Here is a 27,821-nt window from a genome sequence, read left to right as displayed (position 1 = left end):
CAACCTGTAAATTTCAACTTAGGTACACATTTTTACTACAGGGAAATTGGTAAGCTAATCAATAAGAGTTCAATATAACTGGATCATTAGGATAAAATTCGGGGGCGGGTGTGGAATGTAAATGTGAGTTCCAGAAAACTATAAAAAAGACTTCAAGTTCTCCAAGTATAAAAAGGATTGTATTTTTTTTTACATATTTATTTTCATATATTTATTTTTATGTGGTGCTGAGGATCGAACCCAGGGCCTCACACGTAGGAGGCAAGCACTGTACCACTGAGCTCCAACCCCAGCCCAAGGGTTGTATTTTAATAAGTGGATATTGGTGGAAATTAATTCCCTCCATACATTTTTAAAAATGAGACACCGGAGCATGGTGGCTCACACTTGTAATTCCAGAGGCTGGGGAGGCTGAGGTAGGAGGATCCCAAGTTCAAAGCTAGCTTCAGCAATTTAGCTCTGGAACTCAGCACTGTAGCCAGGCGCGGTCTCAAAATAAAAAATAAAAAGAGCTGGGGATGTGGCTCAATGGTTAAGAGACTCTGGATTCAATCCCTGTTACAGATAGATGCAATTAACAAATTGGGAAAGAATGCAGATGTCACTTTAAACTTTACAAAACAGTTTTAATGGGCTCATAAACTGAAAAACTTCAAGACCTTGAACCAAGGATGTTGGCTTCCAGTTTGTGATCTCTTCATCCCTTGGGATACACATTAGATTAAAACCTGTGGCACTCTGTTGCACACGTGGATTTAATATCTTGTATCGTAATTCTCATTTTGTTCATTTTAATTGCCTTTTCTCGTAGAATGTAAGCTTTCAGAAGGCCAGGCACTTGTTCGATTGCTGGCTCTGCGCCTGCATCTAGGGGACACTCCCCAAACACCCCCTGAATGAATGACTTAATCGTGAGAACTCGGAGGGCGGTTAAAATCCCCAGCCAGCTTTCCGCCGCGAGGGCTGGAAGGGCGTGGGAAGGCCGCGAGGAAACTCTTGAGCACTCTGTGGGGCCCGGAGGGGGTTCGGGCGCAGAACTCGCCGCGGGGGAGGTGCCCTCTAGTGCCGCCGCGCAGGCGCGCAGCCTTCTCCGCGTGAGTGCGCGCAGTCGCGCGCCTGTCCCCGCGCGGGCTCCGTAGCGCGTGTGCAGGCTGACGCAGCTCGCGGGCCCTCCTCCTGCTCTGCAGCGGCGGCAGCGGAGTTTTGGGCGTTTGGGAGGGGGCGAGGGAGCGAGAGTCGAGAGAGGGAGGCGGTGGCGGCGGGGAGGAGGAGGAGGAGGAGGAGCTGGCGCCGCCATGGCCGCCGCTATCACCGACATGGCCGACCTGGAGGAGCTCTCCCGCCTGAGCCCTCTGCCCCCCGGCAGCCCTAGCCCAGCGGCGCGGGGCCGGACTGAGCCCCCCGAGGAGGAGGAGGAAGAGGAGGAGGAGGAAGAGGAGGCGGAGGCCGAGGCTGTGGCGGCGCTGCTGCTAAACGGCGGCGGCGGCGGTGGGGGCGGCGGAGGAGGCGGCGGAGTGGGGGGCGGCGAGGCGGAGACGATGTCGGAGCCGAGCCCTGAGAGCGCCAGCCAGGCCGGGGAGGATGAGGACGAGGAGGAAGACGAGGAGGAGGAAGAGGACGAGAGCAGCAGCAGCGGCGGGGGTGAGGAGGAGAGTAGCGCCGAGAGCCTGGTGGGCAGCAGCGGCGCGAGTAGCAGCGACGAGACGCGCTCGCTGAGCCCCGGCGCCGCCAGCAGCAGCAGCGGGGATGGGGACGGCAAGGAGGGCCTGGAGGAGCCCAAGGGACCGCGGGGCAGCCAGGGCGGCGGCGGGGGCGGCAGCAGTAGTAGTAGCGTCGTCTCTAGCGGCGGCGACGAAGGCTACGGGACCGGGGGAGGCGGAAGCAGCGCGACCTCCGGGGGCCGGCGAGGCAGCCTGGAGATGTCGTCGGACGGGGAACCTCTGAGCCGCATGGACTCGGAAGACAGGTCAGTGCACCGAAGCGTTTCCCCATTCCCTTCCTCTCCTCGAACTCCTGGACCCCTCACAGGGACCAAGGGGACTTTTTGCCGTGATCTCCCCAGCTCCCCGAATTCTCGGCCCCTCCCCCAGGCTCTCAACTCGGAAATCCCTGGCCGCCGCCGCGCCCCTCTCGGATAGCGGCTTCCAACTCTCAAACCATTCCCCCCCAACTCTCCTTTCCCCGCCCTCTTTCCCCTCGGCTCCGCACTCCTTTCGGACCTAAGGACTGCTCTAACTTCGGAGACAATCCCCAAACAGGCCCAGACCCTCTGGCGGAGCAGAAGAGGGCCTTGATGTACACCTCGGTACACAAGGTTAGCTTCATCCAACCGTGTTCGTGAACACTTGTCAGAACTATAATTGACAAGTGTTTTCCAATATGGCTGGTCTCGCTTGGATTTAACAGAACTTCCTTGTCCAGGGAGGAGACCCCAACTATCACTTTTTTCTACTTAAAAAAAAAAAAGAATTGTTTTATATTTAATCATTACCACCAAAATTCCATATTTATACTCAGTAACGCGGTCTCCAACGAGATTTTAATCTGTCTTATTTGTTTTCTGATCAAATCTGGGAGAAAGTTGAAAACACAAAAATCATTGTGGAAAAGAATAGTGAATTAATAGCCTTTTAAAATAACTTCCCTCAAAGAGAGTTGAAGTGGTAACACAATGTATTCATGAAGGTAAAACAGTACGTAGCTTAAAATCTTTATTACATGGTAGTATTTCACCATGAGAGTCATGGTTTGATTGATAATATTTAGTCGTGTGTTGGTGAGGTCTGCAATTAGTATTTTTCTAAAGCTCTTTAGAAGTAACTGGAAACTGACAAAAAAGCATCCCCCATTTTCCTCCCCCAGGATATTTAAGAAATTTGTTCTAATAATATGTGCTTCCGTTATTATCTCTTTGGAATACTTAATATTTTAAGTAGTGGGTTTTTAATGTATTTCAAAAAGAAGAATGAAATCATGCATATTCTGCTTCTAAAGTATGTTAGCATTTATTTTGACTATCTGCTAATGTTTTAATGAGCAATAGAATTTTAAAAAGTTGATAGTGATTTTAATTTAAAAGTTTAATTCTGAAGTTTTAGGAATTCTGATTGTTAACTGATAAAAATGAACTCCGTATAGTTAATGCTCCAAGGACTTCAAATATTGGAATATTTTGAAAATCTAATATTAAATTATTTTTGACATTTACTTTAATAGGTAGTTAACAAGATACCTTTATATAGAATAAAATAAGTGATTTAAACCTTAAGAAAGGTTTTGAACTGTATAGGCACAGAGATAGACAGGAAGGAGAACATCAGAAAATTAAAAATTGCTGTGAACTCCAGAATGAAGCATGTGCTATTTATCATTTTACTATTTATATTTTTTCATTGATAGCACTACACATTTGAAAGTTGACTTTATGCTATCAGCATCCAATCATAGTTTTCCTGTTTACCTAGAATAGATAATGTGACAGATGTTTGCCTTGCACTGCAGTTTAAATGTCTCCACCTCTTCTTCAAAACTATAGTATAAGATAGGTAATATTTTGACTTCCATTTAACAGATGAAGAAGCAGTTTGTGTGTATGGCATGGAAATGATAGAGCTGAATCTGAACAAAGGTTCTCAAGTTCAGTGTCTCCACTTCAGGAGAGTTATAATAAATCACCTTAAATAACAAGTGGTATGTTTCAGTTTTGTTTTAATTAACATCTACCTATTATGTCAATTCAGGAGACAATGAATTATATATATTAGTCAAGTGAAATTTTGGTTTCACTTGATATTTATTAGATATTTATTTGAATATCTGATTTTATACCTTATCTCAGAGTAAGGAGAAAAATTGGTGTTCCAAGTCTAAAAAAGGATTAAAACATGATAACCAAACATAATTTACTTTAATGCTTAAATACTAGAGACTGCAAAATATTATAGTTTTATTACTTCATGCTGGTAGATTTTCACTTGTATGAGAAAAACCTATCTAGTGAAACTGGACTGTGGTCTTTATATTCTGAAATAACCTTGTTAATTTTGAAAGTTATTTTGTTTTCAGAGTTATTTAAATTTGGGAAGGATTCGTAATTCTTACAAGCTATACTTCAGATCACACAACTCTATGTGGATATCATAGGTTGATTTCATGGTAATCTTTTGTAATTGGTGGAAGAATATAGTAGTATTAAAGTACTTTTAAAATATTGGAGCACTCCTGTGACAACAATTCTATTATCATTAGAACTTTGTTTATATTGGAATATCTATTCTGTTTTTCTGTTGTTTTGAAATTATATTATACTTTTTTATCTGATGTGCTTTAGGCTGTTGAAATTTGTTAAATATTTTTGTTGGTGCTTTTTATTTTTATTATTTATTGGTACCGGAAATTGAACAGAGGGGTCACTTTACTAGTGAGCTACACCCTCCAGCCCTTTTTACTTTTTAATTTTGAGGCAGAGTATTGCTAAGTTGCTGATGGTCTGACTTATTTGCTAAGGTTGGCTTTGAACTTGCAATCTTCCTTCCTCCTTCAGCCTACCAAGTGACAGACTACAGGTGTGCTGGTTTATTTAAGAGAATTAAAATCAAGACTAGAGTTTGTGACCTGAGATGTCATTTACAGACATGTATTGAAAGTATTGAGTAATGAAAAGTGACTAATTTATAAAATGATTAAATGACACTTGGTACAAAAAATATTGACTATTTTTCCTAGATGAAAGTTATTTAAAGCCAGTGATAAATTTATAAATGTGTTTATTTTGGATTGAAAATCTAAAGTTGATATATAATATTACTTATGTAATGCAGATAATAGAATTTTCTTCAGGGGGTATATTTAGCTGTGTGACCCCACTAAAACTTAGCTTTTCTTTTACTTTGAATCTAAACTTTAGGTACTTTTAAAAAAGTTAACTAAGATAACTTATGATACTAAGTTAACTTTGAAAAAATTATTTTTAATACATCATTTCCTTTTTCTCATTTCTGTTTTCTAATATCTGTTATATAAAAACATTTAGGGGAGGAGCTGGGGATGTGGCTCAAGCGGTAGCACGCCTGCCTGGCATGAGCGAGGCGCTGGGTTCGATCCTCAGCACCACATAAAAATAAAATAAAGATGTTGTGTCCACTGAAAACTAAAAAATAAATATTAAAAAATTCCCCCCCCTTCTCAAAAAAAAAAAACATTTAGGGAAAAAAATCAATTTAGGAAACATTTGTTGAGTGAATCATCCAAATAGTAATTCAATGCCACACTTGTACTGAATATGTATTGATACTAAAAAGATAATGTCAAAGCAGGGCATGGTGGTGTATGCCTGTAATCTCAGCTGCTAGGGAGGCTGAGGCAGAAAGATTGCAAGTTTGAGGTCAGCCTGGGCAACTTAGACCTTGTCTGAAAAAATAACAAGGTCTGTAGATATGTAGCACAGTGGTAGAGTGCTCCTGGGTTCAATCCCCAGTACTTGGGGGTTAGGTGGGGGAAGATGAGAAAACAGGAGACATAGTCTCAGTTTCAAGTAGTAAATTAACTTTTTAAAATAGAATTTTAAACATAAAATACCTGTGAACTTATTATAGTACTTGCTGTTGAATTAGATTTATGAAAGTACTGCTCTTAGCTTCTTATCTATATGGTTAATTTGACAACAGCCTATCTTTTGTAGTGGTGGTTGTTTTTTCTTCCTCCAGTATAAGCCATAACTTATTTTGAAAAAGCTAAATTGGCCTGGCCTGGTGGTACATGACTGTAATCCTGGTGACTCAGAAGGCTGAGCAGGAGGATCACAAGTTCTAGGCCTGCTTGGGCAACTTAGTGACACCTGTCTCAAACAAATAAAAAGGGCTGGGGATGTAGTTAGAGGCATAGCACCCCTGCGTTTAATCACTAATACTACAAAAAAAAAAAAACTTAAGATAACTTTCAATTATCAGTCTTTCTGAGTAATCCAGATGTAAAGTGGAAGATGCATACATAAGCATTGGGAATTAATAAGAACGGGTATATTTAGTATAGAATTAACGGTCAGCAAAGGGCATAGGCCTTTATCATTTTATGGGTCAGAGTTTGGAACTCCTAGCCCTACAGGTTGCAAATTTTGAGATATAGCTTGCTTGGACATTAAGAAAATTTGTTTATATAGTCCCGTATCCCAGTAAGATGATTAGAAAGACTAAACATCTGAACTGGAACATTGCATGTTGAGGTTGTCAAGATTTACTAAGGAGGGCTGGGGGTATAGCTCAGGTGGTAGAGTGCTTACCTTGCATGTATAAGGCCCCAGGTTCAATCCCCAGCACCACCCCCCTCCCCACTGCCAAAAAAAAAAAAGAAAAAAGATTTACTAAAGATTTGTATAATTGAGTCAATAAAATACTTTGCGTAAAGTAATATGTTGTTCCTACTTGATGCTACAACTCCCTTTCACTAGCTACCCCTTGCCCCTTTCTTTTTGGTATTGGGGATTGAACTCATGCGCTCAACCACTGAGCCACATCCCCAGTCCTGTTTATTTTTTTGAAGTTTTACTTAGAGACAGAGTCTCACCTTAGTTGCTCAGTGTCTTGCCATTGCTGAGGCTGGCTTTGAACTCTTGATCTTTCTGCCTCGGCTTCTGGAGTCCCTGGGATTATAGGCATGTGCTACTGCTTGACTAGCTACCCATTTTAATTAAATTGCAGCTGTTAGCAGTCCAGATTCTCCCCCACCTCACCCCAGTACTGGGGATTGAACTCAGGGCCTAGCACATGCCAGACAAGTACTCTACCACTGTGGTATATATCCAGCACCCCTGTCCCCTAAAAAATTATTATGATTTATTTGGTACTAAGGATGGAAACCAGGGGTGCTTAACCACTGAGCCACATCCCCAACCCTTTTTATTTTGAGACAGGGTCTCCCTAAGCTACTTAATCCTCACTAAGTTGCTGAGGTTGTCTTTCAACTTGAAATCCTTCTGCCTTAGGGCCCCCCAACCCACCCTTCCCACTGGTGGGATTAAAGGCGTGTACCACTGTACCTGGCTGAATTAAATTTTATTTTGAGACAGGGTCTGGCTAAATTTCCCAGGCTGCCCTCAAACTTGTGATCCTCCTGTTTCAGCCTCTCATGGAGGTGGGATTACAGTTATGTATCTACTACACTCAGCACCCTCTTTTATTTTGATGAAACGTAGGAAAAAGAGCTTCCAATATTTCTTAGTTTTCATTGGTAACATGTTGTTGCTTTCAGTTAAGTAAGATTTGGCAGTGTTAAAATGAAACAAGGACAATAAAACCCCCACAGATTTCAATATTGTACTTATATGGAGAGGTTCTAAGGAACTTTAAAAAAAAAAACAATACACAATGACTATTTTGTTGGGTCAGTTAGGAAGTCCTGTATGTAGGCTAGGTTGCTACCAAACACAGGTATTACTATGTTTAGGACATTGTTTTTTTGTGAGAGAGAGGACAGAATGCTTCCCACTTCATCCATCTTGCTATTGGAGTTAGATTTTTAATCCAGGTAGATTTTTCTGTAGCTCCTAGCAGAAAACTTCCTTACGTCTAATGTGAACAGATTTCATTCCTTAACCTATTGTTTAATGCTGGGCAACAAATTTCCCCATAATTTAGCAACTTGAAGGCTTATTCTCATGAGGTTGCAGCCAAGGTATTGGTAGCACTGCAGTGAGACAGGAAGTATCATCAAAGGTGGCTCACTTATGTAGCTCTTGAGCAGAAGGCTCAACATCTTACTAGCTCAACATCTCCGTAGGGCTGTTTGTGTAGCCATTTCTCCCAAGTGAGCTGATAAAGAATGAGAAAGAAGCCATAGTGATCTTTTATGACCCAAATATATCTGCTCATGTTTGTGTATTTTCACTTAGCAGGTAAGCTTTTTTTCTTTTTATGTATAGTTTCTGATAAATTTCTTCAAAAATTTTGACATAACCCTTTATAGCCCATCAAATTTCTGCAATGAATGCTCTCCTGGCCTTAAACTTGGCTTTTCCTTTTAAAGTAGTGGGAATCGAACCTAGGGCTTCACACATGCTAGCTAAGTGGTCTTTCATGAGCTATATCTCCATCCCTGTTTACTTCTTATTTTGAGACAAGATCTTATTAAGTTTCCCAGGTTGGCCTCAAACCTGCAGTCTTCCTGCCTCAGTCTCCCTAAGTGCTGGGATTATATGTGTGTGTGTCACCACCTGCATTATTAAAGTGTTTCTGAGGTACTAGTGACATCATTTCTGTTAAAAGAATCTTGTGAGCTTGGAACAGTGGTATTCACCTGTAATGCTAGCACCTTAGCAGTCTGAGAATAGAGGATTGCAAGTTTGAGGCTAGCATGGGCAACTTAGTGTCTCAAAAAGGAGTGGGATTGTAATGTAGCCCATTGATAGGGTGCCCCTGGTTTTATCCTCATTACAAAAAGAGGAAGAAAAAAAAATCCTGTGAACTGTTCTATAGAACCATGTTATCTGAATGCTTGCTTAGTCTTTCCTGTTGAATGAGATTTTTGAAGTCGGGACAGTTTTGCTCATTTAGGTTTCTGTAGTACCTAATAATACCTTGGGTATGGTGAATCCTCAGATACCACTAACAATAAATTGAAATGCCAACAATCGGATTTGCTTATTTACTATCTTTAATAACTTCTGATGTCTCTTTTTGTAAAAGAGGGGCACACAGGGCTGGAGTTGCGGCTCAGTGGTGGAGTGTTGCCTAGCATGCATGAGGCACTGGGTTCGATCCCCAGCACCACATAAAAAAATAAAAATAAACATAAACAAAAAATCATTCTCAGCCTAAAGAGAAAAGCCATAAAAAAAAAGGTGTGTGTGTGGGGGCACACTTGTAATCCCTGCTATTCAGGAGGCTGAGGCAGGAGGATTCCAAGTTTGAGGTCAGCCTGTGCAATTGAATCCCTGTCTCAAATAAAATTAAAAATAAAAAATCAAAGGGGGACAATACTAGTTCCTAGTCTGTAAGATTGTTAGGTGGATTACTTGTAAAATATTAGCAAAATAATTAAGGGTTCACTATCTGATAGGCATTTTTTCCTACAGATGTTCGTAGAATTCCCACTATGTGGGCTGGGACTATAGCTCAGTGGCAGAGCGCTTGCCTATCATGTGTGAGGCACTGGATTTGATCCTTAGCATTGTATACAAATAAATAAATAAAATAATTATTTAAAAAAATCCCCATTATGTGCCAGATACTACATCTGTGCCAGATGCTGGAAGTAAAGCAGTGAAGAAGGAAAACCAAGTCCTGACTTCATGAGTGTAGGAGACAAGATTCTGCACAAATGAATTGTGTTAGTAATGATTATTTTTATTGTTTGCATTTGAATGAATCATTGTTATGAAGTAGTGTAAGGTTTGTAATACCAAAAAAGAGTGCTATATCAAGCATTAAATGTATGGCAAATATTTGCAAAGGAGTACTGCAAAAACTTGGAAAGTGCTATGGTAGATTAAAGTATTTCATCATAAAAATATATATTTTAATCTAGCTTTCTTTTAACATTTATTTATTTATTTAATGGTGCTGGGGAATGAACCAAGGGCCTTGTGCATCCGAGGCAAGCATTCAACCATCTGGGGGGGGGGGGAAACAATTTGAGATAGGATGTTTGTCGGTTTTCAGCAAATTTGTCTTTGGGCCTCACCCTGTCTTGCCTTGTTTAATCAATTTTCTGTAATGTAACTGCATTCTAATGGATCTGAAATGCCTCATAGTACATTTTAATTTTAGTCATTTTTAATATGAAACTGGTATGCATTGATTGTAAAGGCTTTGGAATATGGAATATGTTTTGCTGTTATGGGGATATACAGTGATTTAACTATATGTTGAATTTATGATGTGTTTGTGTTTTGGGTTGTGTGTGTGTGCCAATATTTGAACCCAAGACCTCAAACATGCTAAGCATGCTTCCTATCATGAGCTACATTCCTAGCCTTATATTCATTTTTGTAACCCAGTCACAAAAGTTTGCGTTTGTGAATGTAGTTTTTATACTGGCCTTAGAACTAAAGTGATAGTTTAGTTCTGGATGTGGATGGGTGAATGTTTAAGAGATTATTCCTTGACCACTTGATTCCTTAACCAATGATGGTTAGCATTGTACCCTATTAAGCAATAAGAAAAAAATACCATGATACTTTCTTAGATGCTTAGTTTTTAATGAGAATGTTAAAGAGATGATTGCATTATTTTCTGTTTTTCTCTTGTAAATTGTCACAGTGCATTAAAACTAGAGTTGGAGAGTATTGTATAGTCAGTAACTAAAGATTTGGTTAACTGGTGAGGCCCTGGTTTGGACTCCTAGCAGTGCAATGAAAACAAATTGTTGGGAGAAGGCGATGACATATTTGGGTTAGGTGAATGTTACAGCAATCTTTTAAAAATTTTTTGGTGCTGGGGATTGAACTAGAGCTTTGTGCATGCTAGGCAGGCTTTCTACTGCTGAGCTACAGATCCAGCCAGGTTTAAATGAATGTTGAAGAGAGAATTTGAGAAAGCCTAATTGAAACATGGAGGCAGGAATGAACCTAGCAGGTTCAGGAGACTTGCTGCCTAGATCTGAGGATCCATACTAAATGTAGGAAATAAGAATCAATGACTACAGAGGACCTTTTATACCTACACCATTTTGCACATCTTTCTTAGTACAGGTTTGTGAATTACATAATTTTGCCTCTTCCCAACTTCTAATCAGGTCTTATCTTGAACGTTCTGTCTGATTCTTTGTGAGTTGTTATGTCAGCAGATGAATTCTTCAATGTCTCTGTTAAATTTGAGTAATTGTTTGCTGATTTGTGCACTCCCTGAGTATGGGGCTGTGTCTGTCTTATTCAGTGCTCTCTCTGTTGCACCTTGCACAGAGTTTGACATGTGTTTTATATATTTTTGAATAGATTTTGGAGGAATGAGGAAAGTTATGTGTTACAAGACATTAAATGGCAAAGGTAGAGAAGGACAGTTTAGAATCTGGGAGAAATTAGGAGGTGTTCAGATTAGTACATGTGTGAACTGAAGAGAGTTAAGATAGAATATGAGGGGAAAAACTAGTTCTCTTGATGGGCCATGACAAAAATCAGTTATTATTTCTGAATGAAAACTTCTTTAGCAGGGCAAGGTGATACATGCCTGTAAGCCTAGCTGCTTAGGAGGGTGAGGCAGGAGGAACATAGATTCAAAGGCCATCTCAGGCAATTTAGGGAGAACATGTTTCAAAATAAAATTAAAAAGGCTGGAGATGTAACTCAGTAGTAGAGTACTTGCTTTGTATGTTGGAAGCCCTGGTTTTAATCCCCAGTACTATATCCACCCCCAAAAAAGTCTTCAGTGTTTTACTCTTAGGATTAAATGAGATGCATATGTAAAGGGCCCAGGACTCTATTTAATTCAGAGAGGTTATTTCATTTCTCATACAGAGAGAGATGGTGGAAGGAATATGAAATGAGAATAAATGATCAGTGTTGCTATCTTGACTTAGTAAATACTAGATACTTCCTGAAGGAACTTTGGCAAGTGATTTTGTGTCTCTGAACGTCAGATGGATCCTTTTTCTTAAATATGAGGGTTTTTAAATTTAATTTAATTTAATTTTTTTTGGTGGTGCTGGGGATTGAACCCACGGCCTTGGGTGTCCTAGCCAAGCACTCAACCGGCTGAACTATATCCCCAGCCCAATCAGTATGAGGATTTTGACACAATGGTTTAAAGTAATTTGGTGTACAGTTGTGAGGATTCTGCTGTAGACTTGGCAAGTATTCCAACTAAAGTCAAACAAATATATTATATATCCTTTAGACAAACCCAGAATATTGACTAGTTTAACTTTGCTTGTGTCGAGGCTATCAGGGGTCCTTTTTTTGGTACCAGGGATTGAACACAGGGACACTTGATCACTGAGCTACATCCCCAGCTCTATTTTGTATTTTATTTAGAGACAGGGTCTCATTAAGTTGCTTAGTGCCTTGCTTTTGCTGAGCCTGGCTTTGAACTTGTGATCCTCCTGTCTCAGCCTCCTGAGCCACTGGGATTACAAGTATGTGGCACCATGCCCAGCCAGGGATATTTTTACCCCCCCCCCTTTTTTAAATGATGCTGGGGATCGGCCTCAGGGTCTTGAGCATTTAAGGCAAGCTCTCTACCACTGAGCCTCACCTGCAACCCTCAAGGATACTTTCCAAAGGTTTTTCTGGGTTCAAAAGTTGCCATATTTTTATTTCATATATTTGGTGTTGTACTGAAATACTCATTCTTGTCTCCTTGGCTGTAATTTTCTTTTTTTCCCTGCAGTGCTGGGGGTTGAGAAAAGGACCTTGTGCACTCTAGGAAAGCCCTCTACCACTGAGCCTGTTGTCATATCTTCAAGATGAAAGATTAGAGACTGCACAGTGGCGCATACCTATAATCTCAGTTACTTCAGAGGCTGAGGCAGGTGAACTGAAGTTTGAGGCTAGCCTGGGCAACTCAGAACCTGCCTCAAAAAAAAGCCTGGAGATGTAGCTCAGTGGCTCAGTGGTAGAACACCCCTGGAGTCAATCCCCATTACCAAAAAAATTTTTTTCTTTTCTTTTTTTTTTTTTTTTTGAGACAGGGTCTTGCTCAATTGCCCAGACTGTCCTTGAATTTTAGATCCTCCTGAGTAGCTGGCATTACAGGTGTGCACTACCAGGCCTGGACTTTTTTTTTTTTTTTTTTTTTTTTTATTTAAAATGGCATCCCCCTGTGTTGTTCAGGCTTGCCCCAAACTCATGGGCTTATGCAGTTTGCCTCACCCTTCTGAGAAGTTGGAACCACAGTTGTGTGCAAATGTGCCTGGCTAAGTCTTTTTATCTTTATGCTTTCAGAACTCAACTACCACACTTAATAATAAGCTGTTCCTATTTTGTAACTCAGTAATTGGTTGAATTGAATTGAATGTGGATGTACCAGATGCATATTTCTTTTTTCTGCCTTCATTAGTGGGGCTACATGAAACAAGAAGGTAACCATTCTTGCATACTGTAAGTGCCTCATATAATTGGAATCATATGCTGTTGTTCTTTTTGTGACTGACTTATTTTCATGTAGCATAAAATACTCAAGGTTCATCCATGTTACAGCATTTGTCAGAATTTTTTTTTTATTTTTAATTTTGTGATGCTGGGGATTGAACCTAGGGTCTCATACCTGCTATGTAAGTGCTTTCCAATGAGCTACATCCCCAGCCCTTTTTAATTTTTTTACACAATACGTTTATTTATTTATTTTTATGTGGTGCTGAGGATCGAACCAAGGGCCTCACATGCGCTCTACCGCTGAACTACAACCCCAACCCCTATTTTTAATTTTTTTTTTTTGAGACTGGATTTTGCTAAGTTCATGAAGCTGACCTGGAATTTATGATTCTACTGCCTTAGCATTCTAGATAGCTGGGATTATTGGTATCCCTGGCAGAATTTCTTTTTTAAGATTGAGTAATATTCCATTGCATGATTGAGAGTGATGTTCCTTTGTATGTATCATGCTTTGTTATTTATCCATTCTTTGTGTGTGTGTGTGTGTGTGTGTGTGTTTTACTGGGAATTAAATCCAAGGCACCCTACCACCGAGCTATATCCTCAGGCTTTTTTATTTTTCATATTTTGAGGCAGGGTCTTGCTTAGTTGCAGAAGCTGATCTGGAGCTTGGAATCCTTATGCCTCAGGTGTGTGCAATCACACCTAGCTGAGAATAGTTAGTTGTGTGTGTGTGTGTGAGAGAGAGAGAGAGAGAGAGAGAGAGAGAGATAGAGATAGATATGAACTCAGGTGTGCTTTACCCCTGGTTGAATCCTAAGTCCTCCTTCTTTTTTAATTTTGAGCCATGGTCTTTGCTGAGTTCCCAAGGTTGGTCTTGAACTTGTGATCTTCTCTGGAGTTACAGGTGTGCCACTGTGACCGGCAGGTAAAACATTTTTTTTTAAATGTTTTAAACTCATCTTGGAAATTAGTCATTTGAACATCTTTTGAAGTGTTGGGCACTGCTGTACTCATTCTGGTAATTAGCATGTATTTGAAAATCATCTGGAAAAATCATTCTATTGATTTAAAAAAAACTAAATGTGATTGTTTCCTTATGAAGTAAGAGTAAGAGATCATTATGTATTTTATAATTGTGTTGAAGTAGGATGTTTTTACTATTGTCTTTTACAAGATAATTGCTTTGCTTGCTGATCTCAAGCTAGATGAAAAATATGGGTGGAGTGATCTTTAAGGGCAATAGGCTTGAGAAGAGAAACACATTTTAAGTAATGTGCACAGTGTATAGTGGTGATGAAAGACTGCAGCCTCCTTGTTTTCCATAGATTATATTTCATCATTGTTGCATAAAGTCCCTTTTGGCTAATTTAGTGAATGCTACTGGGTCTTGGGAAGAAAAATCTTTTGTCTTTATCCAGAGAAATAATTGTGGGGATAGAGAGTAGTCTTTTTCTTGATTAGAAAAATCCATTTTGGCTTTTTAAATTACAGTGATAATAGCTCGTAATTATAATAGTAGTAGTAGTAATAATAATATTATTATCTTGGATTTAGCTAATGATTTTTAGTGTGCCTCTAATTAATTTTTTATTATTATGTTACTGTGACGAAGCCATATTATTTACTTACCTTAAAAATCCTACTTAAATTTGTCACTAAGAACCATGAGCATCCACTGTGTGCGAGGTGCAAGCTAGATCTGGGAGTTTTCTTTAAAGGAGAGTTTTATAGCTAATTCACAGTACAAATTAATTGGATCAGAGAGAGCAGAATTCATTCTACCTTAGGTGAGTAGGAAGCGCCTTAGGGAAATTTGACTTATTTATAACACACATATGTATAACACATACAGTAAAGTAGGCACTTGTCTATACTTTTCTTCCTAATTGTTTCTGAGGAAGGACCTGATTTATAACACTTTAGCAGTTTAGAAAGCAAATCCTCACAGCCTTACAGAAATCTGATGGTCTAAATGTTTTTATCTTGTTTAAAATCAGTGTCTATAACTATTTGTCTTTGATAAAAGAAAAAGTAAATTGACTATATCTTTGTCCCTGGAATGAATATTAGTAGATGTGTTTTATGTTGACATTGTTAGGTTCACATCTGTTTCAGTGGCCTAGTTTCTTAATTAGGGACAATATCTACCTGAGAACAATGTTACTTGTTGTGTCTAAATTTGAATTAATTTTTTAATGGAACTAATTGATTTGCAGAAACTAAATTTAAAAAAATTTTTTTTCCCTCATACGAGGTACTGACCTTGGTGTTCTACGGAGATTTTTGTTTTTTTCTTTTGAGACAGAGTCTTGCAAAATGACCAATCTTGGCTTTGAAGCGGGGTTCCCCCTTTCTTAGCCTCTGGAGTCACTGGAATTATTGGCGTTTGCCCCACCACTCCTGCTCCAGAAACTTAAATTTTTTAGTTTATCTTATAAGTAAAACTATGTGCCGAAAACAAGTTAAATTATATATACATGTTAAATATTTTGTGTGTCTATGCTAATGACATGTAAAACTAAAGAAATATTTGGTTTGTATGCATAGTAAATGAATCAGAGTGTCAGTAATTTTGTCTGTGTCATAGGCTATATCTCATTTCTTTCTTTTTTTTTTTTTATTTGCAGTAATGGGAATTGATTAGGGTATTTCTAATGTTAGGCGAATGCTCTATCACTGAGCTTTGTCCTAGTCCTTTTTATTTTATCTCAAGATAGGGTTTTGCTGAGTTGCTCAAGCTGGCCTCAAACTTGTGATCCTCCTGCCTAGCCTCTTGAGTGGCTGGAATTACAGGCATGCACCACCTTACCTGGCTTATTTATTTCTTCTCTCTTAGTGGAACTGAGAATTGAATTCAGGGGCATTCTACCACTGATTTTTACTACCCCAGCCCTTTTTATGTTGAGACATGGAGATGTAAGTTGTCCATTCTGGCCTTGAACTTGCAGTCATCTTGTCTCATCGAAGTTTTCAAATGTAAATAATGTATTCAAATTTTTCCTTTGAATATATAGCAATGTGTTAAATTTTTTTTTTGTGTTAAATTTTTTGACATTAACTCTTGTACTTGTTTAGGGCAAGTCACATACTTTTTGTGTCTCAGCTTCTCTAAAAGATGAAGATACTTATTATTTGTGGATTGTCATTGAGTACACTAATATGTGTAAAGCATTTTTCTACTTAATGGCTGTATGACAGCCTATCCTAACATTCAGTGGTTTAAAACAGCTATTATTTTGCCTGTGAATCTGCAATCTGAGCATGGCTCGGTAGTTAGCCAGCGCTATTGCTCCTCTTCTTGTCAACTTGTAGAGCAACTTAAAGGCTGGGTGCTGGAATCCTCAAAGCTCACTGGCTTTCTTCATGTATCTATCACAAACTGGTGCCTGTGTTCAAAACACTCACATATCAGGGACTGGAACGGTGGAATTTCTCAAGGCTTCTTGCTCTCTTCCTATGTTCTTCACAGATTCTCCTCTGCATGGTGTAAGGAACTGGGTTATTTACTTGATAGTTCAGGACTCAAGCTGTGTGTCTCAAGAGATAGAAACAGACTTAAACTATATTTCCATTTATGACCTAGTCTTGGAAATCTGGCAGTACCACTTCTGTAGTAGTTTCAGACCTGCTCACATTTAAGGGTGATAACATAGACCCTATCTCTTGACACCACATTTTAAGGAGTAGGATGAGAAATCTTGTTATGAGTTTTTTTGGAAAATATAACCTGACACAAGCACATAGAATAATGCAGAACACATAGTAAATGCTCAATAAGTGTTGTTAGCTATTATGAAAAGTAGAAAGAGAGTGACTTTTGTGATATAGGTTTCAATATAGTGAATTATATAATCCCTTTTTTCATGAAGAGAAATTCATGAGTATCAGGTAAAGTGTTGATTTTCTTGTAAAATCAAACTGGTTGAGGTTTAGCTGTTTGTTTTTTGGTACCAGGGATTGAACTCAGGGGCACTCAACCACTGAACCACATCCTCAGCCGTATTTTGTATTTTATTTAGAGACAGGATCTCACTGAGTTTCTAAGTGCCTCGCCATTGCTGAGGCTGGCTTTGAACTCCTGATTTTCCTGATCAGTCTCCCAAGCCGAGCACCATGTGCCGGGCTGAGGCTTAGCTTTTAATCCCTTTGTCAGACTTACAGTAGGTACCAGGGCACATAATATAGTCTGCTCCAGCAAAAAGTTGAGAAATGTATAATATCAAGTATATAGCTTCACACTTTCCAAGATATAGGGTATTCTCAAATGCTCTGCATTGTTTTTGAATTTTTACCTTCAATTTGATTATCAGTATAGGAGAGACATACAGTATTTCTAGTAACAAGTAAGCATTTTATTTATAGATGAAAGGAATATCACCTGTAGCCAAATAGTAGTTTACCTTGCTATTCCATTAAATTAGAAGTCCTATGTATGGTTCTGATGCTATTTATCTAAATTTTGATACATATGTTTTAAAAAGCTGTGTGTGTGTGTATAAATTTTTTTTTTTTTTGAGGTATTGTGACTCTAGCCCAGAGATATTCTAGCATTGAGCTATATCTGTATCACCATCTTTTTTATTTAAGTACTGTTATGCTTTTTAAAAAATATATATTTTTTTAGTTGTACATAGACACAGTGCCCTTATTTATTTATTTTTATGTGGTGATGAGGATCAAACCCAGTGCCTTGCTAGACAACCACTCTACTGCTGAGCCACAACCCAAGCACTATCCCCATCCCTTTTTAAAATTTTTATTATTTATTTGTTTGTTTAGGTGCTGGTGATTGAACACATGCACTCCACCACTGAGCTATAACCCAGCACTTTTTTTTTTAATTATAATTTTTTAAGATATCATTTCAATAAATTGCCCACACTGGACTTGAACTTGGAATCCTGGTTTAGCTTTCTGAGTAGATGAGATTATATACATGTGCCATAGTGCCCACTGATGTACTCTTTCAAATGAATGTTATCACACACAAACTGACTAAACAATGCTTAGTGTTCATAGTTCTTTCACCTTTTTTTCTTTTTGGTAAGGTTCCCTTTTTGTGGAAATAAAAAAAGTATGTTAAACACTCTATAGATGATTCTGTTGTTGATGGTTCTCTCACAAGTGTATGAATTTCTCTTGACCTTATTTGCCCAATTAAAAACAATGATTTGGCTTTGTTTTCAACTAACTTTTTAATAAAAACAGTATGGGTTAGATGGTTAAAAATGACATATACAGTGAAGGGTAAGTTTCTCTCCTGTAGCCATCCTTTTCTTTCCACAAGTGTCTACTGTGGTTTGTGTATCTTCAAGAGGCCTTTAGAGGATAGTTCTGTGTACATCTAACTTCATCCATTTAGGTATGCAAATTGGAACTTTCTTATCCTCTGTGTGTGTGTGTGTGTTACTTAACTATAGTTTGGGGATTGTTCCACCATAATTTGTTGAGGTTTATTACTGTTCCTTCGATTGTTTATAAATCGGATATGATTGATCACTTGAAACTATAAATATTTGCCTTTGGAGTTAAATTAGTATGATCATGTAAATAAATGCTTTATAGTTGATATTTTAACTTAGAGAAAGCTAGTGGTAAGGAAAAAGGCAGCTATATTAGGGTTAAGGACCTGGTGAAACTTAACATTTCTAGTAGTTAAAATACGTACTTTGATATTTAAAAAAAAACCCCTGTATCCACAGTTTATTTGTTCAACATTAAACAATGTGAAAATTCAGATACTGAAGAGCTGATCATGTTTGGTTTTATTTCCCCCCCTTTTTTTGTTGATACTGGGTATTGAACCTAGGGGCATGCTTATCACATAGCTATAGCCCTTTAGATTTTTTGGTTTTGAGACAAGTTGTCATTAAATTGCTCAGACTGGCTTCCAAGTTTCCGTCCTCCTCCTTCAGCCTCTGGTGTAGCTAGGGTTACAGGCATGTGCCACTTTATCTGGCCACATTTGGAAGTTTTTGAAGCCTTAGGAGATAAAATTTAGAATCTATATTAACTGGTAGGAAGTCAGCCAGATTAATTTAAATACTAGAATATTCTTTAAGGGGAAGTTTGAGGTTGTTTGTTTGTTTGTTTTTGGTTACTGATGCTACATCCCCAGCCCTTTTTATTTTTTATTTTGAGACTGGGTCTTGCTAAATGGATTAGGGCCCCAGTCTCCCAAGTGATTGGGATTGCAGGAGTGGCTGGGATTATAGGTGTGTGTTATTTACCATTCCTGTCTTGAGATATATTTTATATCTAAAGCATTCTGTACAAACATTTTTACTAACTTTTTTTGTTTTTTGGTACCAGAGATTAAACCCAGTGGCGCTTAAGCACTGAGCCACATCCCCAGGCCTTTTTGTTTTTTACTTAGAGTCTGGGGTCTCGATGAGTTACTTAGGGCCTCCATAAATTGCTGGCTTTGAACTTGGGATCTTTCTGCCTTAGCCTCCTGAGCTGCTGGGATTACAGGCGTGTGCCCTAGCTACTTTTGCTGATTTTAAAAATGTGTATTTTTGGTGTTAAGTAATTATAAAGATCACATAATAAATTAATACAGTTTATATTGTTAATATTTTTAGGTGTGAATCAATAATGTTATATTGGTATATAGTTGATTGAATGTTCTTTTTAGAAAGTATATGCTGAAATAATTGTGATTGAAGTGTAACTTTGAAATGATTCCAAAAAACACTACATTTAGCAAATAGGGCAAAATATTCATTGGTTTCAGATGCAGAAGCACTGTGTGTCTTTGAAATTTTCCATAATAAGATATTGCAGGGAGGGAAGCATACCCCCTAAAAAGTTAATAAAAAAGCTGGGTGTGTAATGCACACATGTAGTCCTAATACTCAGGGGCTGAGGTGGAGTTCAAGGCCAGCCTGAGATTCATAATGAGACCTCATCTGAAAGGTTAATATAATCACAATTACTATTTTTTTTTGTGGTACTTAAAATTGAATCTAGGAGTGCTTAATTACTGAATTACACCCCCAGCATTTTAATTAATTAATTAATTGTGTGTGGGGGGTAGTGGGGAATTAAACCTAGGGGCTTTCTACTACTAAGCTATATTCCCAACCCTTAAATGTAGAAGGTTTTTTTTTTTTTTTTTTTTTTTTTTTTTGGCACCAGAGATGGAATCTAAGGGAGCTTAACCACTAAGCTACATCCCTAGCCCTTTTCATTTTTTATTTTGAAACAGGGTCTCGCTAGGTTGCTTGTAACCTTGCTAAAAGATGCTGAGGCTGGCTTTGAACCTTTGTCATTCTGCCTCAGCTTCTTGAGCCACTAGGATTAGAGGTCCGTGCCACCACGCCTGGCCTTTATATAGAATTTTAATCAGGTCTCACTAGGTTGACATTGCTTGCCTGTATCTTGTGATCTTCCTGCTACAGCCTGGTATTTCTTAAATTACAAGCAGGTGCACAGCTTTTGGTGGATTTAGTCTGAAAACTAATTAATTTACCAGTTAATTCTTGTGTCATTTAAGCTACTTTTATGTAGTTTTATTTATAGGAAAGATAAGAAATTTAATTATCTTTAAAAATATTTATTAATTTTTCTTTTATGGTGCTGGGTTTTGAAACAAGGGTCTCACACATGCTAGGTAAATGCTTCACCTCTGAGTTTTATCCCTAGCTCTATATTGCTTTTAAAATGAAGGCTCAAGTGTGGTACATTTTAGTAGTGTGAAATTTTGAGTATTTTGACCATGCTTAGTATGTAATTGTTTTAGTAAATAAGACAATTACTAATATGTAATATTTTATTAAATAAGACGTAAAAAGGATTGATTGGCATTTTGAATCTTTTTATTAGATAGAGATGATTAACTATTAAAAAATGGTTAAAATAAGCCTGGGCAACATGATAAAATTCCATCTTAAAAAAAAAAGAATAAAAGTTATTTATTTGGACTTTAGTAAAACCAAGGTCTTGAATTAACTGTGTTCAGGGCCTCTCAGCTGCTAGGAAAGCTCTCTACTACTGAGCTAACTGGCCCCTACTATTTTATTTCGAAGGGGAAGTACTGCAAAATTTTCCAACTCTTTTGAGTTGGAAAGAGGTAAGATGTGATAGCAGCTAGTTTCATATTGATGAATAGAAGTAAACATTTCAGGTCATCAAAATGATTTTCAGACCTGTGAAGTTAATGCTTTGATTCTGAATTATTTATAGCTAGAAAGAGTTACTGTCTTGTGCTTCTTAAGACCAGGGAATCGATGAAATGGGACAAAGCTGTGTGTGTGGGCCTGTTTTCTGTAGTATAGTATTGGGGCAGTTCTTATTTGTCAAAGTTGCTTGAGGTGCTGTTGTGTTTCTGCTTCTGTTTGTACTTTTACTTCCAAGTAAATAATTTTCAAAATGTTGCTGTTTTCTAATGGAGAATTTGGTTAGTATGCTTTATTTGTATGGAGCAGAATGTGGTGGTAATCTTGATTAAATATTTATAAAATCATGTTAGTGAATTTCTAGGAATAACACAGCCTTTTTTCTTCTTTTGTAGCATAAGCAGTACTATAATGGATGTAGACAGCACAATTTCCAGTGGGCGTTCAACTCCAGCAATGATGAACGGACAAGGAAGCACTACTTCTTCAAGCAAAAATATTGCCTATAATTGTTGTTGGGACCAGTGCCAGGCTTGCTTCAACTCTAGTCCAGATCTGGCAGATCACATCCGTTCCATACATGTAGATGGTCAGCGAGGAGGGGTTGGTTTTGACATTTCTTTTTTTTTTTCCACTCCCTGTTTTTATTAGTTTTATTAATTTGTAATTGCTAGTTAGACCTTTTCCTCCCCCCCCACAGTAATTTAGGATTATTTTTACATAGGCTTTATTTTTTCAGATGATTATTTTTCTTTAGTTACTACCCCATCTACTTGATAGAATCAAATGAAAATAGGATATATTACATATTGGATTTTAGTTTGCTTCTAGGTATGTTCTGAAGAATTTAGACTTTTAAAAATGTATGGAAATATTATAAATGAATATATTTCAAGGTTCTAATGTTTTGAGTTGAAAACACTTAGGAATTGGCATTGTCCTGGATTTCCCTTGTTAGAGGGTTCTAGATTAACCTTGTTGCTGAAATCAACTAGAGAGACTATTGGTACTAGAATTAGTATATGCAATTCTATTTAATGACAACCTGAACTCATTTTTCATAGATAAGAATTGATTATCTGTTGCAGGTCTTGTCAGAACTCATTTAGATAGAAAGTTCTGACTAGTCATTATTGACCTATACATTTTCAGGTATACATTTAATTGTGTCAGCTCATGAAATTTCACGTTAATGGGTAGTGAATAAAGAACTAAGCAAATTAGATGAGTTAAAGTGTAATGGACTCGAATATTTATAATTATTTTTAGTTTTTGTTTTGATTACTAGGTATTGAACCCAAGGGTGCTTTACCACTGAGCTACAGCTTCAGTCTTTTTTATTTATTTTGAAACAGGATCTTGCTAAGTTGCCAGGCTGACCCTGAACTTGTTCGTGATTTTCTTGCCTCAGCCTCCTAAATTGCTGGTGTATGTCACTGTGCCCAGCTTATAGCTAGGTTTGTCTTTCTACATATTCCAGAAACTAATGTTACATCATACGTACAGATAATTTATGAGGCCATTTATCTATTAGCCTGCCATTACCGTTGAGGTACACTGTTGCTGAAGTGATTAAAATCATCACAGTTTAAGTGAGTAGGCAACTGTTTGCAAGATTGTATTGATACTTAAATTATAGTATTGAAATATAAAAAAAAAATACAGCTGTGACTGTGGACATAGGTCAGTAGTTGAGCTCTTGACTAGTATGGGTGAGGTCCTGGGTTCAGTCCTTAGTACCTTCCAAAACCAAAAATACAACCATATGAACACATTTGAGATTTAAGAAATTCTCATCCCTGTTATAATATTATAATGTGCCAGAAATCTTTTGTTTACTCAATTGTGAGACATAAATACATTTGTTTTCTTAAATTTAGAACATCTGAGTAAGTCAAATTTTGTACTTCCATATGATCTTTTAATGAAACTGTATTCATAATATGGTATTTTCATTGTTAAAGCCAGTTTGTTGGTTATTCCTTATTCAACGTATTTAGAGTGAAGTGTCTTACCAGGTTAGTTTCCTTGCTACTAGAAAAAAAAAACCCCGTCTTTTGTGGACCAATGCTTGATGTGACTTGGTATGTGCTGCTTTTGAGACTTGGCAGATGCTTTTTTGTCACTTAGCAACTTTCTTGACACTTATATACTATATACGGGATCACAAATTATGTAAAAAGATTCCTGGGCTTCTCTTAGGTGTGGGAGAATTTCATATTTCTAAGTTTTGGATCCTACAGATTGAGTTGGCACACATCCTTAAAAGATTGTTTTCAGTCCTTTACAAATTTGTAGGAAAAATGCAGTAACAAACTGACTTTTCTAATTTTCTAAAGTAGAAGTATTATGTAATCACCTGCAATTACATATACCTTATTGATATTATAGAACTAGTTATGAAATCCTGATATTTCTATTATAAATATAATTTTATTGAAATTAAAATTCCCCATGTAATTTCTTGAGCCCTTATTAATTCCCCATGTAATTTCTTGAGCCCATTTTACTAATGATTTCCTAGCTGATTTTAGTAGTAAAGCTATTTTGACCAAATAAATGATTCTTGATATTTCAAGGACATTAATTTCTTCATTATAAAATAAAAGATGAAGGAAACACACATTTTCTACATACCACTCACTGGTGTAGAGAATTTCATACTTAGTACTGCTATAAAAGACACGAGAAATCCTGAACTGATTTGTATTTTGAAGTTAGGTCTTGTGTTTTGAAGTATAGTTGGTGGATTGAATTTTTTTTTTAAATGGCCTCCTTGAATATAACTTTAAAAAACTTTTTCTTAACCATTTTAAGTGTGTAGTTCAGTGACATTAAGTAAATTCATTGTGCAACCATCACTAACTTCCTGTCTGTAGAACTTTTTCATCATCATCTCAAACTGAAGTCATTAATCAAACTCATTCTCTTCTGGCAACAGTCCCTAGTAACTACTACTGAACTTTCTGTTTCTATGAATTTGACTTGTTCTTCATACATCATCTAACTAAAAAGCATTTAATTTATGGCTTAATTGTTTTCTTATTTCTTTTTTTTTGTCCTAAGTGTTAAATTGTCATCATAGAATAGAAACAATGAGGAAAAAATTTGTTACTCTAGAAGATTTTATGCTCCTAATTATTGAAACATGACAGTCTTGCTGGAGTAGTAAGTTAGGCAAGATCTAAGTATCGTATTCCTCTTCTTCTCATTCCACTGTAATCCTTACCCTAGGAAAAACAAAAAACAAAACTATCCTTTAATAGCTTAGGACCCCCACACCCCCAGGTACTTATGTTGTTCTGTACCTGTAGACTTAAATTGGGTTTGGAGGCTGAAGTCAAGTGCAGTTTAGATTATCTTGACCATTTTATATATCAGAGTGGATTGATGGACATTTAACCATTTAAACACCAAATTATAAATATTTTATGTATATAAACTTTTTTTTTTTTTTTTTTAGTATTTGCTGTTAAACCCAGAACCTCTCCCATGCTAGGTAAGTGCTGTACCACTGAGCTGTATCCCTGTCCCTTCTTTAAAATTTTGAATCAGGATCTTATTACTACCCACATTCAGCAAATTATGGATATTCTTATACACATGAGAATGCTTTCTACAATTAAAAAATAAGTAATCAAGCTATGCACATTGGCACATACCTATAATTTTAGCTACTCAGGAGCCTGAGGCAGGAGCTTTACAGGTTTGAGACCAGCCTGGGCAATTTATTGAGACTCTTATCTCAAAATTTAAAACAAAAGGGACTGGGGATGCAGCTTAGTGGTAGAGCACTGCTGGGTTCAGTCCCCAGTGTCACAAAATAAATAAGCAAAAATGAATAAATAAATTCCTTTTATTGAGCTCCCTAAACCAGACCTTGAACTATTTTACAAATCAAATTTCAAACTTTACTGTTTTATATACCTAAGTCTTGTTGGGAGCTTCATCTTCGATTAAGTATGAAGTCCATTCATGTACTGTTCTTTCTGCCTTAACTACTTCACACATTAAAAAGAATTGCTATGTCAAAGGATGGTGGTGGTGGGGAATTATCACAAAGAAATCAGCTTTCTTATGTAGGATTTGTGTTTAGTTTGTTTACTGTTGTGTATATTCTTGAGTGTGTTTTGGAGTGATGGGATAATAGGGTATTTGAAGATTAATGTAGCCTGACACTTTTATATCTTATAAAATTTCTATGTTGAATTTGTGGGAGGGCTTCTAGTATTCTAAGTAAGTCTTAGGAGGTTTTTTGTTGTTGTTGTTATTCTTTTGTTTGTGGTCCTGGGAATCAAATCTAGGATCATTGCACATGCTGTGCAAGTTCTCTACCACTGAACTATTTCCCTAACCTGGTCATTTTGAGTTTTGATTACCAACTAGGCATATCCTAAATACAACATAAAATGGGTCATATCTTTTATAAGAAATGAGAAATAGTTTAGTCTCAGGACTAGATTTTTTTTTTTTTTGGTGCTTGGGATTGAATCTAGGGCCTTGTGTATGTGAGGTAAATACTGTACCAACTGAGCTATATCACCAGCCCCTAGATTTTTTATTTTTTTCACTGCTGAGCCATATCCCCAACTTTTTTTTTTTTTTTTTTTTTTTGATACTGGGGTATTGAACCCAGGGGTGCTTTGCCACTGAGCTACATCCCCATTCCTTTTTAGTTTTTTTGAGACAAGTTCTTCCTAGTTGATGAGGGTCTCATTAAGTTGCTGAGACTGGCCTCGAACTTGGGATCCTCCTGCTTCAGCCTCTTAGTCATTGGGTTAATAGGCATTCACCACCATGCCTGACTACCCCAGCCCTCTTTAATTTCTATTTTTTAAATTTTAATTTTAAGGGTTCTTTTTTTTTTAGTTGTTGATGAACACAATACCTCTATTTATTTACTTATTTATTTGTAAGTGGTGCTGAGGATCAAACCCAGTGCCTCACATGTGATAGGCAGGTGCTCTACCACTAAGCTACAACTTAAGCACCACTTTTTAATTTTTTATTTTGAGACATGATCTTGCCAGGTTGTTCAGGCTGGGCTTGAATTTGCCATCCTCCTGCCTCACCCTCCTGAGAAGCTAGAATCAAGAGGTGTATACCGCTGCTTTGCTGGCATTTTTAAAGAGCAAATAGACATACTAATTGGATCCACAGTGTATTTTATTTTTTTATGTTTACATCTTGTAAAAGAATGAAGTTCTTGCTGGGTGTCGTGGCACACACTTGTAATCCCAGCAACTCAGGAGCTTGAGGCAGGAGGGTTGTGAATCCAAATCCAGCCTCAGCAATTTAGTTAGGCCCTAAGCAACTTCATGAGACCCTGTCTCTAATAAAATTTTAAAAAGGGCTGGGGAGTGGCTTGGTGGTTAAGCATACTTGGGATCAATCCCTGATACACCTTCAAAAAAGTATTAGAGTTTAAAGATACCATTAAATCCTTTATATAAAATCTTTTTATATCATTTTACTGCTAAAAAGAATCTAATTGCTCAGTGTAACTAGACCTTTATTTATTTATTTTGGCATATAAATTATAATGCTTATCTGCTATGCATTTAGAATATATTTGACTGCTTATAATTTATTATTAACTGAGTTTTATCAAGCACACTTCTGTCAGGTTAATGACTTCTGTCAGGTTAATGTTGCTTTTTTTTTTTTTAATGGTGCTGGGGATTGAACCTAGGGCCTTGTGCATGCAAGGCAAATTCTCTAACAACTGAGCTATATCCCCAGCCCCATATGTTGCATTCTTTTGGAATGCATTTTTCATTTGCTTACAGAAGATTTTAGTGGATTAATTTGTTCAATTAAGATATGAGTATTAATAACCAAACAAATTTAAGACATTTACCTGTGTTGTCACATAAGCTTTTATAGGAATAAGCCATGTATAGATTGAAATAAACACAGCTTTATGTCCATTCAGGGATATTCACCAAAGTCAAGGGAACTAAGCCTACTCTTAGATCCCAGAGTTGCTACTAGCCTCCTTTTTGAGCATTATGGAGATTTCTGAAGATAAAGCTGAGTCATTCTGACAGAACTCTAGGTTTCTTAAGAGTTCTTAACAGAAACCCCAAATCTGCCTATAGCGTTGAAACTTTAGATCTCTACATCTTATATGTTAGATCTTTCGTAAATCTGAAGATTCTTTGGTAGTTCAAAAATACTCATTTAGTGACTATTTCTTTTCCTAGACTGTTGCAGAAAAATGATTGCTGTTATTTGAAAAGGGAACTTCGATATCTAATATAAATGCAAAATTTCTGTTATCTAGGCTTTTTGGGAAAATATATATTTATATTAGTGTTTTGGAATTATAGGACGTGTGCTCATATTTTTGATGGAAATATAGACTTTGATGAAGTTAATCTTCCAAGATTATTTCATAATTGTAAAGTGCTTGATATAATTCAATGTATCTTGTTCCATTTATAATATGTCTAGTAAACTCTGTATTACCAAAGTCTCTTTTATGTTTTGGGTACTAGGGGATGAATATAGGAGTGCTTAACCACTGAGTCATGTCGCCATATCCCCAGCACTTTTGTTTTTTAGAGATGGGGTCTCACTGAATTACTTAGGCCCTCGATAAGTTGCTGAGGCTGTCTTTGAAATTGAAATCTTCCTGCCTCTGTCTCCTGAGCCACTAGGATTACTGATGTGTA

General features: G+C 37.4%; 1 protein-coding gene across 6 annotated transcripts in view; it reads left to right on the top strand.

Moving 5' to 3' along the window:
• The first annotated feature begins 1,109 nt into the window (after positions 1–1,109).
• The window catches only part of Aebp2 (AE binding protein 2), a 220,777-nt gene continuing 194,065 nt past the window's right edge, over positions 1,110–27,821 (top strand). For 2 of the 6 annotated variants that reach the window (XM_078015135.1, XM_078015133.1), the window contains exons 1-2: positions 1,115–1,966; positions 21,540–21,747. In XM_078015135.1, coding sequence (XP_077871261.1) covers positions 1,296–1,966; positions 21,540–21,747 — 879 coding nt within the window. In that variant the 5' untranslated portion in view covers positions 1,115–1,295. Of the gene's footprint in view, positions 1,967–21,539; positions 21,748–27,821 lie in introns of all 6 variants that reach the window. The other 4 variants (XM_078015134.1, XM_078015132.1, XM_078015136.1 and 1 more) reach the window with 4 other exon arrangements.

Source organism: Ictidomys tridecemlineatus, chromosome 6 (assembly GCF_052094955.1).
Source record: "Ictidomys tridecemlineatus isolate mIctTri1 chromosome 6, mIctTri1.hap1, whole genome shotgun sequence".
Classification (NCBI taxonomy): domain Eukaryota; kingdom Metazoa; phylum Chordata; class Mammalia; order Rodentia; family Sciuridae; genus Ictidomys; species Ictidomys tridecemlineatus.
The sequence above is the reverse complement of the archived record's forward strand: the minus strand, read 5'-3'. Positions and strand labels throughout refer to the sequence as shown.